Genomic DNA, 12,267 nt, shown 5'->3' with positions numbered 1-12,267 from the left:
GGGATCTACACATAGGTGAAAAAAATAAATGCAAAGTTTTAATTGGGATTGAACAAAGTGACTTCCCTTTCTAGGTTGCAAAGTTGCTCAAGTAAGAAAATGAGATATAAACAAAAATCAATATTTTTATTATGCATGGCCAAGTATAAATATATTCTGTTCATAAGTGTATTCACATTTATTGATTAATATAGTATAGATGCATAGTAGTATAGTATGTCTTCTAGTATAGATTCTGGTTTAGGTCAATTAAAAAAAAAAAAAACGGTCTGGAGTAGATTTTCTTTCTGCTTTCACTTGAAAAATACTCTGCTTTATATAAAAAAATTTAGCCCATTTCACATAAATTTTTACATAAATTTATGTAGCAAAGATTTTATTCCTGTGGCTTGTCTTTAGTGGTCATTTTATCTTTATTAATTTAAAAAAAAATTTCCGAAAAAGAAGTTTCCTCCGCACATATATAAACAAATTAGCGTGAGATATAAACAAAAAATCAATATTTTGATCATGCATGGCCAAGTATAGATATGTTCTGTTCATAAGTGTATTCACATTTATTGATTAATATAGTATAGATGCATAGTAGTATAGTATGTCTTCTAGTATAGATTCTGGTTTAGGTCAATTAAAAAAAAAAAAAACGGTCTGGAGTAGATTTTCTTTCTGCTTTCACTTGAAAAATACTCTGCTTTCTATAAATAAATTTAGCCCATTGCACAGAAATTGTTACATAAATTTATGTAGCAAAGATTTTATTCCTGTGGCTTGTCTTTAGTGGTCATTTTATCTTTATTAATTAAAAAAAAAATTTCCGAAAAAGAAGTTTCCTCCGCACATATATAAACAAATTAGCGTGAGATATAAACAAAAAATCAATATTTTGATCATGCATGGCCAAGTATAGATATGTTCTGTTCATAAATGTATTCACATTTATGGCTTAATATAGTATAGATGCATAGTAGTATAGTATGTCTTCTAGTATAGATTCTGGTTTAGGTCAATTAAAAAAAAAAAAACGGTCTGGAGTAGATTTTATTTCTGCTTTCACTTGAAAAATCCTCTGCTTTCTATAAAGAAATTTAGCCCATTGCACAGAAATTGTTACATAAATTTCTGTAGCAAAGATTTTATTCCTGTGGCTTGTCTTTAGTGGTCATTTTATCTTTATTAATTAAAAAAAAAATTTCCGAAAAAGAAGTTTCCTCCGCACATATATAAACAAATTAGCGTGAGATATAAACAAAAAATCAATATTTTGATCATGCATGGCCAAGTATAGATATTTTCTGTTCATAAATGTATTCACATTTATGGCTTAATATAGTATAGATGCATAGTAGTATAGTATGTCTTCTAGCATAGATTCTGGTTTTGGTCAATTAAATTAAAAAAAAAAAAGAAAAAAAAACGCTCTGGAGTAATTTTCTTTCTGCTTTCGCTTGACAATTCCTCTGCTTTCTATCAAGAAATATAGCCCATTGCACGGAAATTATTCCATAAATTTCTGTAGCAAAGAGTTTATTCCTGTGGCTCGTCTTTAGTGATCATTTTATCCTTATATACTATTATATTCACAGATTTACGCGCGAATTATTCGTTTTAAATTTACCATTTTATATATGAAGTATTTTACCTCTTTCCTAGTTAATTCTGTGTTATCTATTGTGCCACTTTTCCTCCTCCCGAAAACTGGTAATTTTCCGTTATCTTGTAGTCTGACACAATACCAACCCATCACCGGAAGTGTCGATGGCCCTGCCCTGCTTAAAGGCTCCATGATTCTATCACTTTCAGAAGAAGTAGCTGACACATTTATCGATATGAGTAGCTGGACAGAAAGTCGGGGCATTGTTTTTGTAAATGGATTTAATCTAGGTCGCTACAGTTCAATTGGACCTTGCAAATCCTTATACATTCCAGCGCCTTTATTGAAACAGGGAGAAAACAAGGTTACAATATGCAGCTATTAAAATTTCTTTCTTGTTTTTGTCACTTCAAATATTTGTATGGTACTTATAGCCTGATAAAAATTTGATAAAAAATAATATACATCAAATACTATCTAGTAGAATAAGGTGATCCTCTTAGATTGAGGAGGGGGAGGGGTACCCCACACAACAATCAGATTTCAGTCAAACCAATAAGTTTAATCTCTCGGAAAACCCTTCGGCTCAAAGTTTTTACAACCCCTCTCTCATTTAAAGAATGCGGCATATTCGCCCTTTGGGATGATATTGTTAAACTGAGGGTCATAGATACCTGAAAAAGATTTTCGAGTATAATTTTTTAAGTCTACTGCTCTTTCTAAGTAGGAAATAGAGTTTAGGAAAACAGAAGTGCCAGTGAGTTATCTTCTTGTTGTGCATAACCGTCTTTTGACTGAAACAATTCATTAATATCTTGAAATGTCCGTGAGTTTAGGTTTGTCCTCTTCCTGTTTATATGCCTGGCTTACAGCATCCAAAAGACTGTGGGTAAGTTTGAAGTTTAGAAACAGGCACTAGTGTTGACAGAAAAATAGCTCCGGTGCCGTCTAGCTTTTAGCGTTTCTTGGCATAGTGTAATAACAAAGCGGAATCTGTGTAAAAAGTGTAGTTGACGGAACTAGTGTAGTAACAAGCCTCTAATCTCAGTTTCTGACAATAGGGGAGAGTATCCATACTTGGGACGTTCCATGCCTGGGATAGGCCTAAAAAGACACCCCTGCCATATTGCGAGAAAAAAAATAATAAAAAAAATGCACAACGACATCTTCGCAATAGGTGACATCTGCAGAAGTTTCAAATCCGGTCACTATTTTGTCTTAAAGTGAATGGGTCCTAAACTTCAGATACACTAAAAAGTATTTTATGAAGTTCTGTGAACTGTTTAGAGAGATGTAGGGCTTGAAGTGGCCGTTTACTTTCACTTCCTTATTCATTAGTTCCTTGCGAAATAAAATTGGTAGGTCTGAAGAGCTCTTTTTATCATTTTAAATTAAAATTGAAATATTTCAGTGGTAATGTATTTCCACTGAAGTATTGTAAGTTTTGGTACTTGGGACATGTCGTATGTGTGGCAACTGCTCAAGTTGGGATGACAAGAAAAGAGCAGGAAAGAAATGGTATTCTGGATTATGTCACGAAATCAAGGCCTTTCACTCAGAAAACCTAAAGCAACTAGCCTCTCTAGGGTAACCAGTTTCAACTACTACAATGTTAGTATCTTCTTCTCGAAGCTACGTGGTATCATAACCAGGTATGCTTTCTCTCCCCAGAGTATATGGAATATGAATGAGTGCCTTGACCACCGTACAAAGGCCACACAAAATTGTTGCTCAGATAGGAATACGTCTATTCGGAAGAGCAACTTCTGCAGATAGAAGACAGACTGTGACAATTATTGCATGGGTTTCAGCATCTGGAAGCTCAATTCCTACAATGCTGGTCTTCCCTAGGAAAAATACAACAGCAAGGATGGCTTTTGGGCCTCCACCTGGTACTGTTGCTTCCATTAGTGACAGTGGTTTAACTGCAGCTTCAGTGTTCATTGAGTTTCTTCATCATTTTGTCTCTATTGTGCCAACAAGTGAAGAGAAGTCCCAGCTACTTATTATGGATAATCACGAATCTCATCAGTTGAAGCCATCCAGGTGGCAAAAGATAGTCATGTGGTTGTCATGTTAACCTTGTCTCCACATACGTTATACAGACTGCAGCCTCTTGGGATCTTGGGCTCTTCTACTCTGTGAAATCTCATTATAACAAAGCTATTTCCAGTTTCTCTGTATGAAATCCCCCAGTTTCTTGGCGTTACTTATCTCCTTTCATTCACCCCATCAAACATCACTGTAGGTTTTCAAGCAACAGGTATTTGTTTATTTAATGATGACACTTCTGTCAATGACAACTTTTTGCCATCAGCTGTAACTAGCCAACCATTGGGTGAGCCTGCATCTGAACCAAGATATGAAAACATGACTTCCTCAAATCCAGAAGAAGAAATCCAGAACACACAAAAGTCACCTGCACTTCATTCCAGACAGTTTCACCTGTCATGATAAGGTCATATCCAAAAGCACGTCCAAGAAAGACCACATAAAGAAGTCAACCAAAGAGGTCTGCAGAATACTGACGGATACTCCAGAGAAAAAAAAAGTTTGAGGAGCAGACTGTGCTTCAAAAATCTAAGAAAGTGAAAGAGGCTCTCACAAACTCTTGTTTAAAATCCAAAAGTCATAAGAAATCATTCTTTATTGAAATGGCAGCAGCCAAGAAAAAGTTTCAGGATGCAATGAAAAAGATCCAAAGGAAGGACCTTAAGTTGAGAGGAGCCCTACTTTTTCTTCTTTAAATGTTGGTGATTTTGTTTCGGTTCTTGAAAAAGAAACCAAAAAAAGGAAAATGTCACAGTGTTAGTGAAATCATTTTAAAACTTGCAGAAGAACAAGTAGAAGTTCCATATTTCAAAAGAATTGCTCCATTCTTGAAGTTTGTCCCCACTGATGCTTCCTACTAGTATAGTTTCACTGATATCGCAACTCTCTTTGCAAATTCTGAGCCTACAGGACAGACTACAAGACAAGCAGGACACTTTGTGATTCTTCTTGATCTCGTAAAATTTGATATACTGTAAACACATGAACAGTGCTTTTCTTAATCCTTGTTTTACACATTTGTACTTCTTGCTTTCTGTTTTTATAGTTTTACTCAATTATCAGAGGCAACGCTGTAGCGTTGCCTATAGTAAAGCCCATACGGCTCCAATGTTTTATTATTTATTATTTTTTTTTTCCCAGAGGCACTTCATATGGAAGGGGTCGTTCTGGTAACTTCAAAGGGGGCTGATTTCATTGGAAAACGAAAGTTCCAGTACCCTTTTCAATAGTCGAAAGTTATTGGAGGGCACCTCGAGCCCCCGCCCCCCTACACCCCTCATTCCCACAAACCCATCCAATCAAAACTTTGAAATAGCCATTTTGTTCAGCGTAGTTGATTTCCAAATAGAAAATATATTTTTGAGGAGGATACTCCCCACAACCCTCAGGGCAAGGGTTTAAAGTTATGCCCCGAGGGCATATAAGGTTTTTATAGAAGGCGTTGTCTTAGAAACTTCAAAACAGGCTCATTCGATTGGAAATTAAAGAACTAGTGTCCTTTTTAATAGTCCAAAGTGATTGGAGTGTAACTAGCCCCCCCCCACGCCCATCATTTCCCCAAACACATCCAATTAAAATTTTCATATAGCCATTTTGTTCAGCGTAGATGATTTACAGATAGAAAATATATTTTTGGGGAGGACACTCCCCCACAACCCTCAGGGCAAGGGTTTTAAGTTATGCCCTGGGGCATATAAGGTTTTTATAGAAGGTTTGGTCTTAGAAACTTCTAAAAAGGCTCAATTGATTGTAAATTAAAAGACTAGGGTCTGTTTCAATTGTCGAAAAGAATTGGTGGGCAACGAGCCCACCCTCCCACGCCCTTCAGTCCTTCAAACACGCCTACTAAAAATTTCCCGATTGCCATTTTGTTAAGCTTGGGTGATGTCCAGACAGAACATATATTTCTGACGAGGAAACTCCCCCAAGACCCTCAGGGCAAGGGTCTTAAGTTATGCCCTGGGGGCATATAAGGTTTTTATAGAAGGCATCGTCGTAGAAACTTCAAAATAGGCACATTCAATTGGAAATTCAAAGGGCTAGTGCCGTTTTTAATATTCGAAAGTGATTGGATGGCAACTAGCCTCCCCCCTCCACGCCCATCATTCCCTAAAACACATCCACTAAAACTAGTTATATAGCAATGTTGTTAGACGTAGTTGATTTTGAGCTGGAAAATAAGTTTTTGATGAGGACAATTCACAACAACCAACCGGGTACGGCTTTTAATTTGTGCCCTGGGGTTCTATAAGGTTTTTACAGAAGGCGGTGTCGTAGAAACTTCAAAAAAAGCTCACTCGATTGGAAACTCCGAGGGCTAGTGCCCTTTGGAATAGTCGAAAGTGATTTGAGGGCAACTAACCCCCCTCTCACGCCCACCTTTTCCCCGAACACATCCAATCAAAATTTTAAGACAGCCATTTTATTAAACGTAGTTTTAAGTTCTGGAAATTAGGTATCTGAGGATTACAACTCCCCCAAAGCCCTCAGGGCAAGGGTTGTAATTTAAGGATTCTCCGAATCCTTCATATTATTTCTTATGGAAGGGATGCTCGTATAAACTTTAGAGAGGGCTCATTTGATTGAAAATTGAAAGTTCTTGTTCACTTTTTAAGAGTCAAAAGAGATTGAAGGGCAACTAGCCCCTCTCCCTCCTCCACGCCCTAAATGCTTCAGATAAAAATTTTGAGATAGACATTTTGTTAAAATAGTTCAAAGTTCTGATAACAAAAAACTATGGTGTTGACACAGCCCACCAAGGCCCAGGGGTAGGCCTTGTAAGTTATGCCCTGGGGCATAACTTATTAAGGGGGGTTTGTAACTTAGGGGAAGGCGTTTTGTATGGGAAGAACACATAGGAAATCTATTATAATTATCCAATTATAAGGTTAAAATACATACTCTGTGATTGGCACAAAAATTCCTATTAAGGTCAATTCCAAACAGTCGTGATCCTTTTGGGTCAGCAAGTAAAATTGTCTAAACCCCCTTATTGGAGCTATTTTTTCAATTCATTCCTTTGTGTCAATCGCTGTCCACAAGTTATGCAAGCTGTCTATTGTTCATATATAATGTTTTATCAAAGAGGTAATCGCTTAGACTTTGAAAAAAACATCATTCGATTTAAATTGAAGGTTCTAGATCCGTTTTTTTAAAGTCAAGAATAATCGGACAGTAAGCACCCCCCCCTCCCATTCCATAAAAACTTGAAACTTTTTGCAATCAAAAACGAACAAAAATTAATTTAACTTTAACTTTAAGAAATCAAGAATTAATTAAGATTTTAGGGAATAAATATCAGCATATGTGTATTAAATTGACAATGCAAATTTTTTTCAGTAAACTCATTTGAATTTTTTTTTTCAGTAAAGTACAAATTATATTCTGGCTTTTAGAAAGCATAGGGGTTTTGAACCCTACTCATATTAATTTATGATCGTTTTGAGTTTGACTCTAACATTTATTTCAATTTTTGTTCGTTTTGGGTTTCATTCATTTATTGATACTGATTTGGGGTACTTGTATGCTTGGTAGATTATATGATAGTCCGGACGCCAGGTATTGAAAATGTGAACCATACCACGACGGAATGGGGCTGCTACGAGAATTAGCCTACCCTCCACCCCCTAAATTGACCATGCGGATTCAAAAATACCAATGGCACTTGCTTGCGAGTGGTGGAACACTCCGAAACTTGACATTTTATTATCTTTTTGTGTTTCATGCAAGAAAATGCATGTTCCACAAAGTTTGAGGTGCAGTTTTCCACTCAAATAGAAATGCCTAGAAGCCATAGAATATTTTCATAACAAACTAACACGATTAGTTACAAAAAATTGCAGAGTTAAAAAAAATGGCAAAACTATATGAGTCTTGAACAGTCTTGGAAAATATAAACAAAATCAAATTGAATATTAGATATATAATGATATTAATTGTTGAAAGATCCATCAGTTCAACATTATTTTTTCACTGTAAGTTTTATTTTCATTTTCAATGCTGTTAGAACTGGAAAATAATAAATTTTTAATATACGAGTAATTCGTTTTCAGTGAAGCACCGTTTTCAATGACGCAGAAGGCTTTAGGTTTTTACAGTTAAAGAAGGGGGCAGTATCCAAATTTTGCTTGTAGTGAAACTATATTACTACTACTACTACTAACAACTCAACGCAGAACCAAGCCGCCTAAGGCCAACACAGCTACGCACGCTCCTCCTCTATCCCAATTTATTCAAAGCCTCCCTTTTTTTTACACCCGCCCACGAAGTTCCCATTTCCTTTAAATCTTTCTTTATGACGTCCTCCCAACCCAGACGGGGACGACCTACTTTCCGTTTAGCCCTAGATGGTTGGCCGAAAAGAACAATCTTCGGCAATCTGTCATCCTTCATCCGAACAACATGCCCTAACCACCTCAACCTTTCTTTCATTATAGACCTAGAAAGCGGTATTGAACCACATTTTTCGTATAGCCTATTGTTTGAAATACGGTCAGTCAGCCGGGTACCCAGAACAATCCTTAAGCAATTTCTCTGGAAAACATCTAGCAAATCTTCATCCGCTTTTCGGAGCGTCCATGCTTCAGAGCCATATTTGACCACTGTCATCACTGTAGCTTCTAATATTCTAATCTTGCTTTGCAGACTTATCTTCCTATTCTTCCAGACTTTTTGTAACTGTGAAAAAACACCCTGAGCCTTGGCTATTCTATTTTTAACATCTTCACTGCTCCCACCATCTTTACTAATAATACTACCAAGGTAAGTGAAACTGCCCATCTGATCAATCTTTTCATTACCCAGCGTCACCTCTTCATCTTCACTTATTCCTAGCCTTAGTGACTTGTTCTTCCTAACATTAATTTTCAAACCAATACTAGCACCCTGAACTCGCAAAACCTCTAAAACTTTATTCATTTTGCTCATACTTTTATCTAAGATGCTTAAATCATCGGTATAATCTAAGTCTAGGAGAGCTATCCTTCCCCAATTGAATCCGCGTTCTCCCATTGCCTTTCCTCTGCTTCTTAAGACAAAGTCTATCCAAATGATCTATATAAAGGGGGAAAGAACACAACCCTGCTTAACTCCTGATTTAATGCTAAACCAACTGCTAACCTCATTTCCTACCTTAACCGCAGCAGTGTTATTCTGGAAAATAGCAATAATCACTTCAATGTATTTATCTGGTATGCCATACAAGGATAAAACCTTTACTAAAGCTTCTCTTTCAACAGAATCGAACGCTTGCTCATAATTTATAAAACTGAGGACCAAAGGTGTTTGAAAACTCAGGTACTTCTCAATTATTAACCTAAGAGTGAAAATTTGGTCAACACATCCTCTACCTTTTCTAAAACCGCACTGCTCTTCTCTTAAAACTTTGTCTACGGCATCTCTCAGTCTAAAAAGTATCATATTACTAAGCAATTTGCTACCTACAGAGACCAGACTAATGCCTCGATAATTACCACACTCACTTTTATCACCTTTCTTATAAAGTGGCTTAATTAAGGTTTTCCTAAAATCGTTAGGTACTTCCCCTTTTTCAAAAATCATATTCATAATCTCCAATAACTTATTTCTAACCTCAGAGCCACCATATTTAAGAAACTCATTTACTACCCTATCAGCACCTGGAGCCTTATTATTCTTTAATCCTTTTAAGGTTCGTCTTGACCAATCTTGAAAAGAAGTAATAAATTAAACTGAATATTTGATGCATAATGATGTTAATTGCTAAAAGCTCATCAGCTCAAAATTTTACTGTAATTTTAATATTTATTTTCAATATTAAGTACAAAAGAAAACATTTGTAATATAATTCGTTTTCAGTAAAGCGCCAATGACGCAGTAGGTTTTAGGCTTCTGCAGTGAGACGATACCCAAACTCTTGTTTGTAGTTATTTTTATTCGATTCAAACTTGATTTGCATATTCAATATAAGTTTCACTCGTTTTAAGATTTATTTAGTTTGAGTTACATTAATATATATTGTTTGTTTGTTCGCATAGACTGTTGATTTAAGTTCTGCTCGTTTTAAGTTTCATTTTTACTTTATTACCAAAATATTTTTATTCGTTTTAAGCTTGACTTTCATGTTGAATCTAAGCATTACTCGCTTTAAGATTTATTTTTTAATTTATATTATTACTTGTTGTATGTTTTTTGCTATGGTTGTTTATTTAAATTCTGTTCGGTTTGGGTTTCAAGTACTCATTAACTATAATTTGAACTCGTTTTGATTTGTAATTTAAACAGATATGTGTCTCTCCTTGTCTTTAAATTATAGTGGCAACTACATATATCTTAGAAAATTTATTTTCGAAAAGTTTTTTTTTTAATTAATGTCTATTAAGTAGCTGAGTCTTGTATCAAGAAGACATTAGGGTCTGTCCCAAGTATGGTTACCACTTGTCCCATCTATTGAGCCAATTCCATACTTGTTACAAAACGGGGGGTTGTCAAATTAATGCCTTTCCTTAAAAACTGAATGAGCTCCCAGTTTTTAACCTTGGGGATAGCTTTCTTAGTTAATGCAAAATATGGTAAGAAATTTTTGTTTTTTCATTACAATGCATGAGGGAGTTGGAGACGGAAAAAAATGTCTCAAGTACGGATACTCTCCCCTATACAATTACGAGACTTGAATAAATTGGCAGTTTTTTTTTTTTTTTAAATGACATTTCCACTCTTTTAAGTTGTCCACACTCTTTAGGGTGGAATCTGTCAAGTTAAAGTTAATACCTTAGATAGGATATTTATTTATATCTGGACATACTTCTACACTTATTTTTTTTTTATTTCAGTAAACACTTAAAAAATGCATAGTTTAAAAACGAAATTTTGTATACAGAAAAAGACTAATGTTTTTTTGTTTTTTTTTTGTTAGCGACGAGTATCGTTTCAGGTTAATAGAATTTCCTAAGTCATAGATCCTTAACTAAAACTACGTAACAGAGTTAAAAATTTGACAATGCATATTCAGTTTTCTTCTTTGTTTTCCTGATTTTTGAATGAGAAAAGAAAAGTCAAATTCGTTTTTTGAATCAAAAAAGAAAAATCATGTTTAGCGTAATTAAAAATAGAACAAAAAATCTTAGTCTAGATATTGTCCACATTTGATTCTATAATATCTCACTTTTATCTTAAGGGTGCTTTGCCCTGTAATGGGTTCGACTGATGGAGAAGACGGACTTGATATGATCGACAAGTGCTCTTGAATATCTCCTCATTCTACGCTTAGCTGATGTGATTAGGGCGGTGCTTTAATGTAGTTGAAAGAATGCAAGTTGAGCTTATATCTTCTTGTACATGCCATAGAAACGAACCAATTCGCAAAATACGCGACTTTTGTTAAATAGGTCTGATATTTGAATATTTTTGCTCTTTTTTTCTTTTTACATCAGTGCATTAATTTTGCTTTTTTTTTTCAGTTCCATGTTTTTGAGCTGTATCATGCTCGCAATGATTTGGCCTTCTCTGATATACCCAACCTTGGACCAGTGAGAGAACCTGAGTCAACAACTCAAGAATCTATGACAACCGAAACAGCACCAACAGAAACAACTGAAACAGAGATAACGGAAACCACGGAAGAATTGGAATATGCTATCCTCTAAATCGGATTATAATTGGTTTCATATATGCTTGTAACTGAAATTACCTGTTTGATAGAAATAAAGGGCATAAGAATCGTCAGAATGTTTATTAGATAATGAAATGTATTATGTTAGAAAGTAATTTTGGATGGTGCCTCAAGAAACAGTGACATCGATAATTCAGTAGATTCTAGATCACTAAGCACATTTCTACAAACAAAGCACATTACTAAGCACAAACACAAAGCACATTTCTACGATACACTAAACAAAGAAACAACCCTTTTAATTGGCTGTTAATAGAAGTCTTTTTTAAAGAAGATATTTTGGCCTCTTATCTAAAAAAAAGGTAAATTTGCTGATATGAGCTTCATTTTTGCAATATGTTTGCATGCATTGCCAACTATAAAAGAAATTGGATACTTGAAAATGCAGGGAACCGGTCAACCCACCACTCATTTTAATTGGGGGGGGGGGGGGGGTAGCTCTCCATTTGATATAATTTCTGGTTAAGTTTTTTTTTAGTAACCCGAAGGCATAATCAAGCTGGAAAAGCTGATATTAAGGCAGTTATTATGTTTTAGCATCACTCATTTTGGGATTAAGGATAATCCAGAGACAATTCCTGAAAAAAAAATTCAACAGCTTGCTATCGATTGTACTGATCACACTTCTTATCATTAATGGAAATTAATTTAGAAATAGGGTGTGCATGTAGTTTCTTCTCCTTTTAAAAGGAAATGTCAACAAATGTAGGCAATTTTTCCTAAGATTTCAAAACGAAAAAAAAAAGTGATTATGCGTCCCAGTACTCTTAAAATAGACATAATATATATTTCAGAATTAGGGTAATTGATGTAAGGCAAACATTTCATTTCCTATAGTCCTTGAATATCCAGCATTACCCGAAGTCTCACTTAGCGACTGTGGCAAGTTTTTAATTTTACACCTTGAATTTTGGAAATTAAGGTGGAGGTAGAAGGGGGATGCTCCCTTTTGACTTGGGTTGGAATTGAAAACTCA

General features: G+C 35.2%; 1 protein-coding gene across 2 annotated transcripts in view; it reads left to right on the top strand.

Moving 5' to 3' along the window:
* The window catches only part of LOC148950460 (beta-galactosidase-1-like protein 2), a 71,004-nt gene extending 59,657 nt beyond the window's left edge, over positions 1 to 11,347 (top strand). For both annotated transcript variants that reach the window (XM_089092414.1, XM_089092412.1), the window contains 2 exons: positions 1,721 to 1,955; positions 11,080 to 11,347. In XM_089092414.1, coding sequence (XP_088948540.1) covers positions 1,721 to 1,955; positions 11,080 to 11,265 — 421 coding nt within the window. In that variant the 3' untranslated portion in view covers positions 11,266 to 11,347. The remainder of the gene's footprint in view (positions 1 to 1,720; positions 1,956 to 11,079) is intronic.
* Positions 11,348 to 12,267: the final 920 nt, after the last annotated feature.

This window comes from Artemia sp. Qi Xiang Cuo, chromosome 7 (assembly GCF_049724085.1).
Source record: "Artemia sp. Qi Xiang Cuo chromosome 7, ASM4972408v1, whole genome shotgun sequence".
NCBI lineage: Eukaryota > Metazoa > Arthropoda > Branchiopoda > Anostraca > Artemiidae > Artemia > Artemia sp. Qi Xiang Cuo.
Note: the sequence above shows the minus strand (reverse complement) of the source record. Positions and strands in the feature narration are given on the sequence as shown.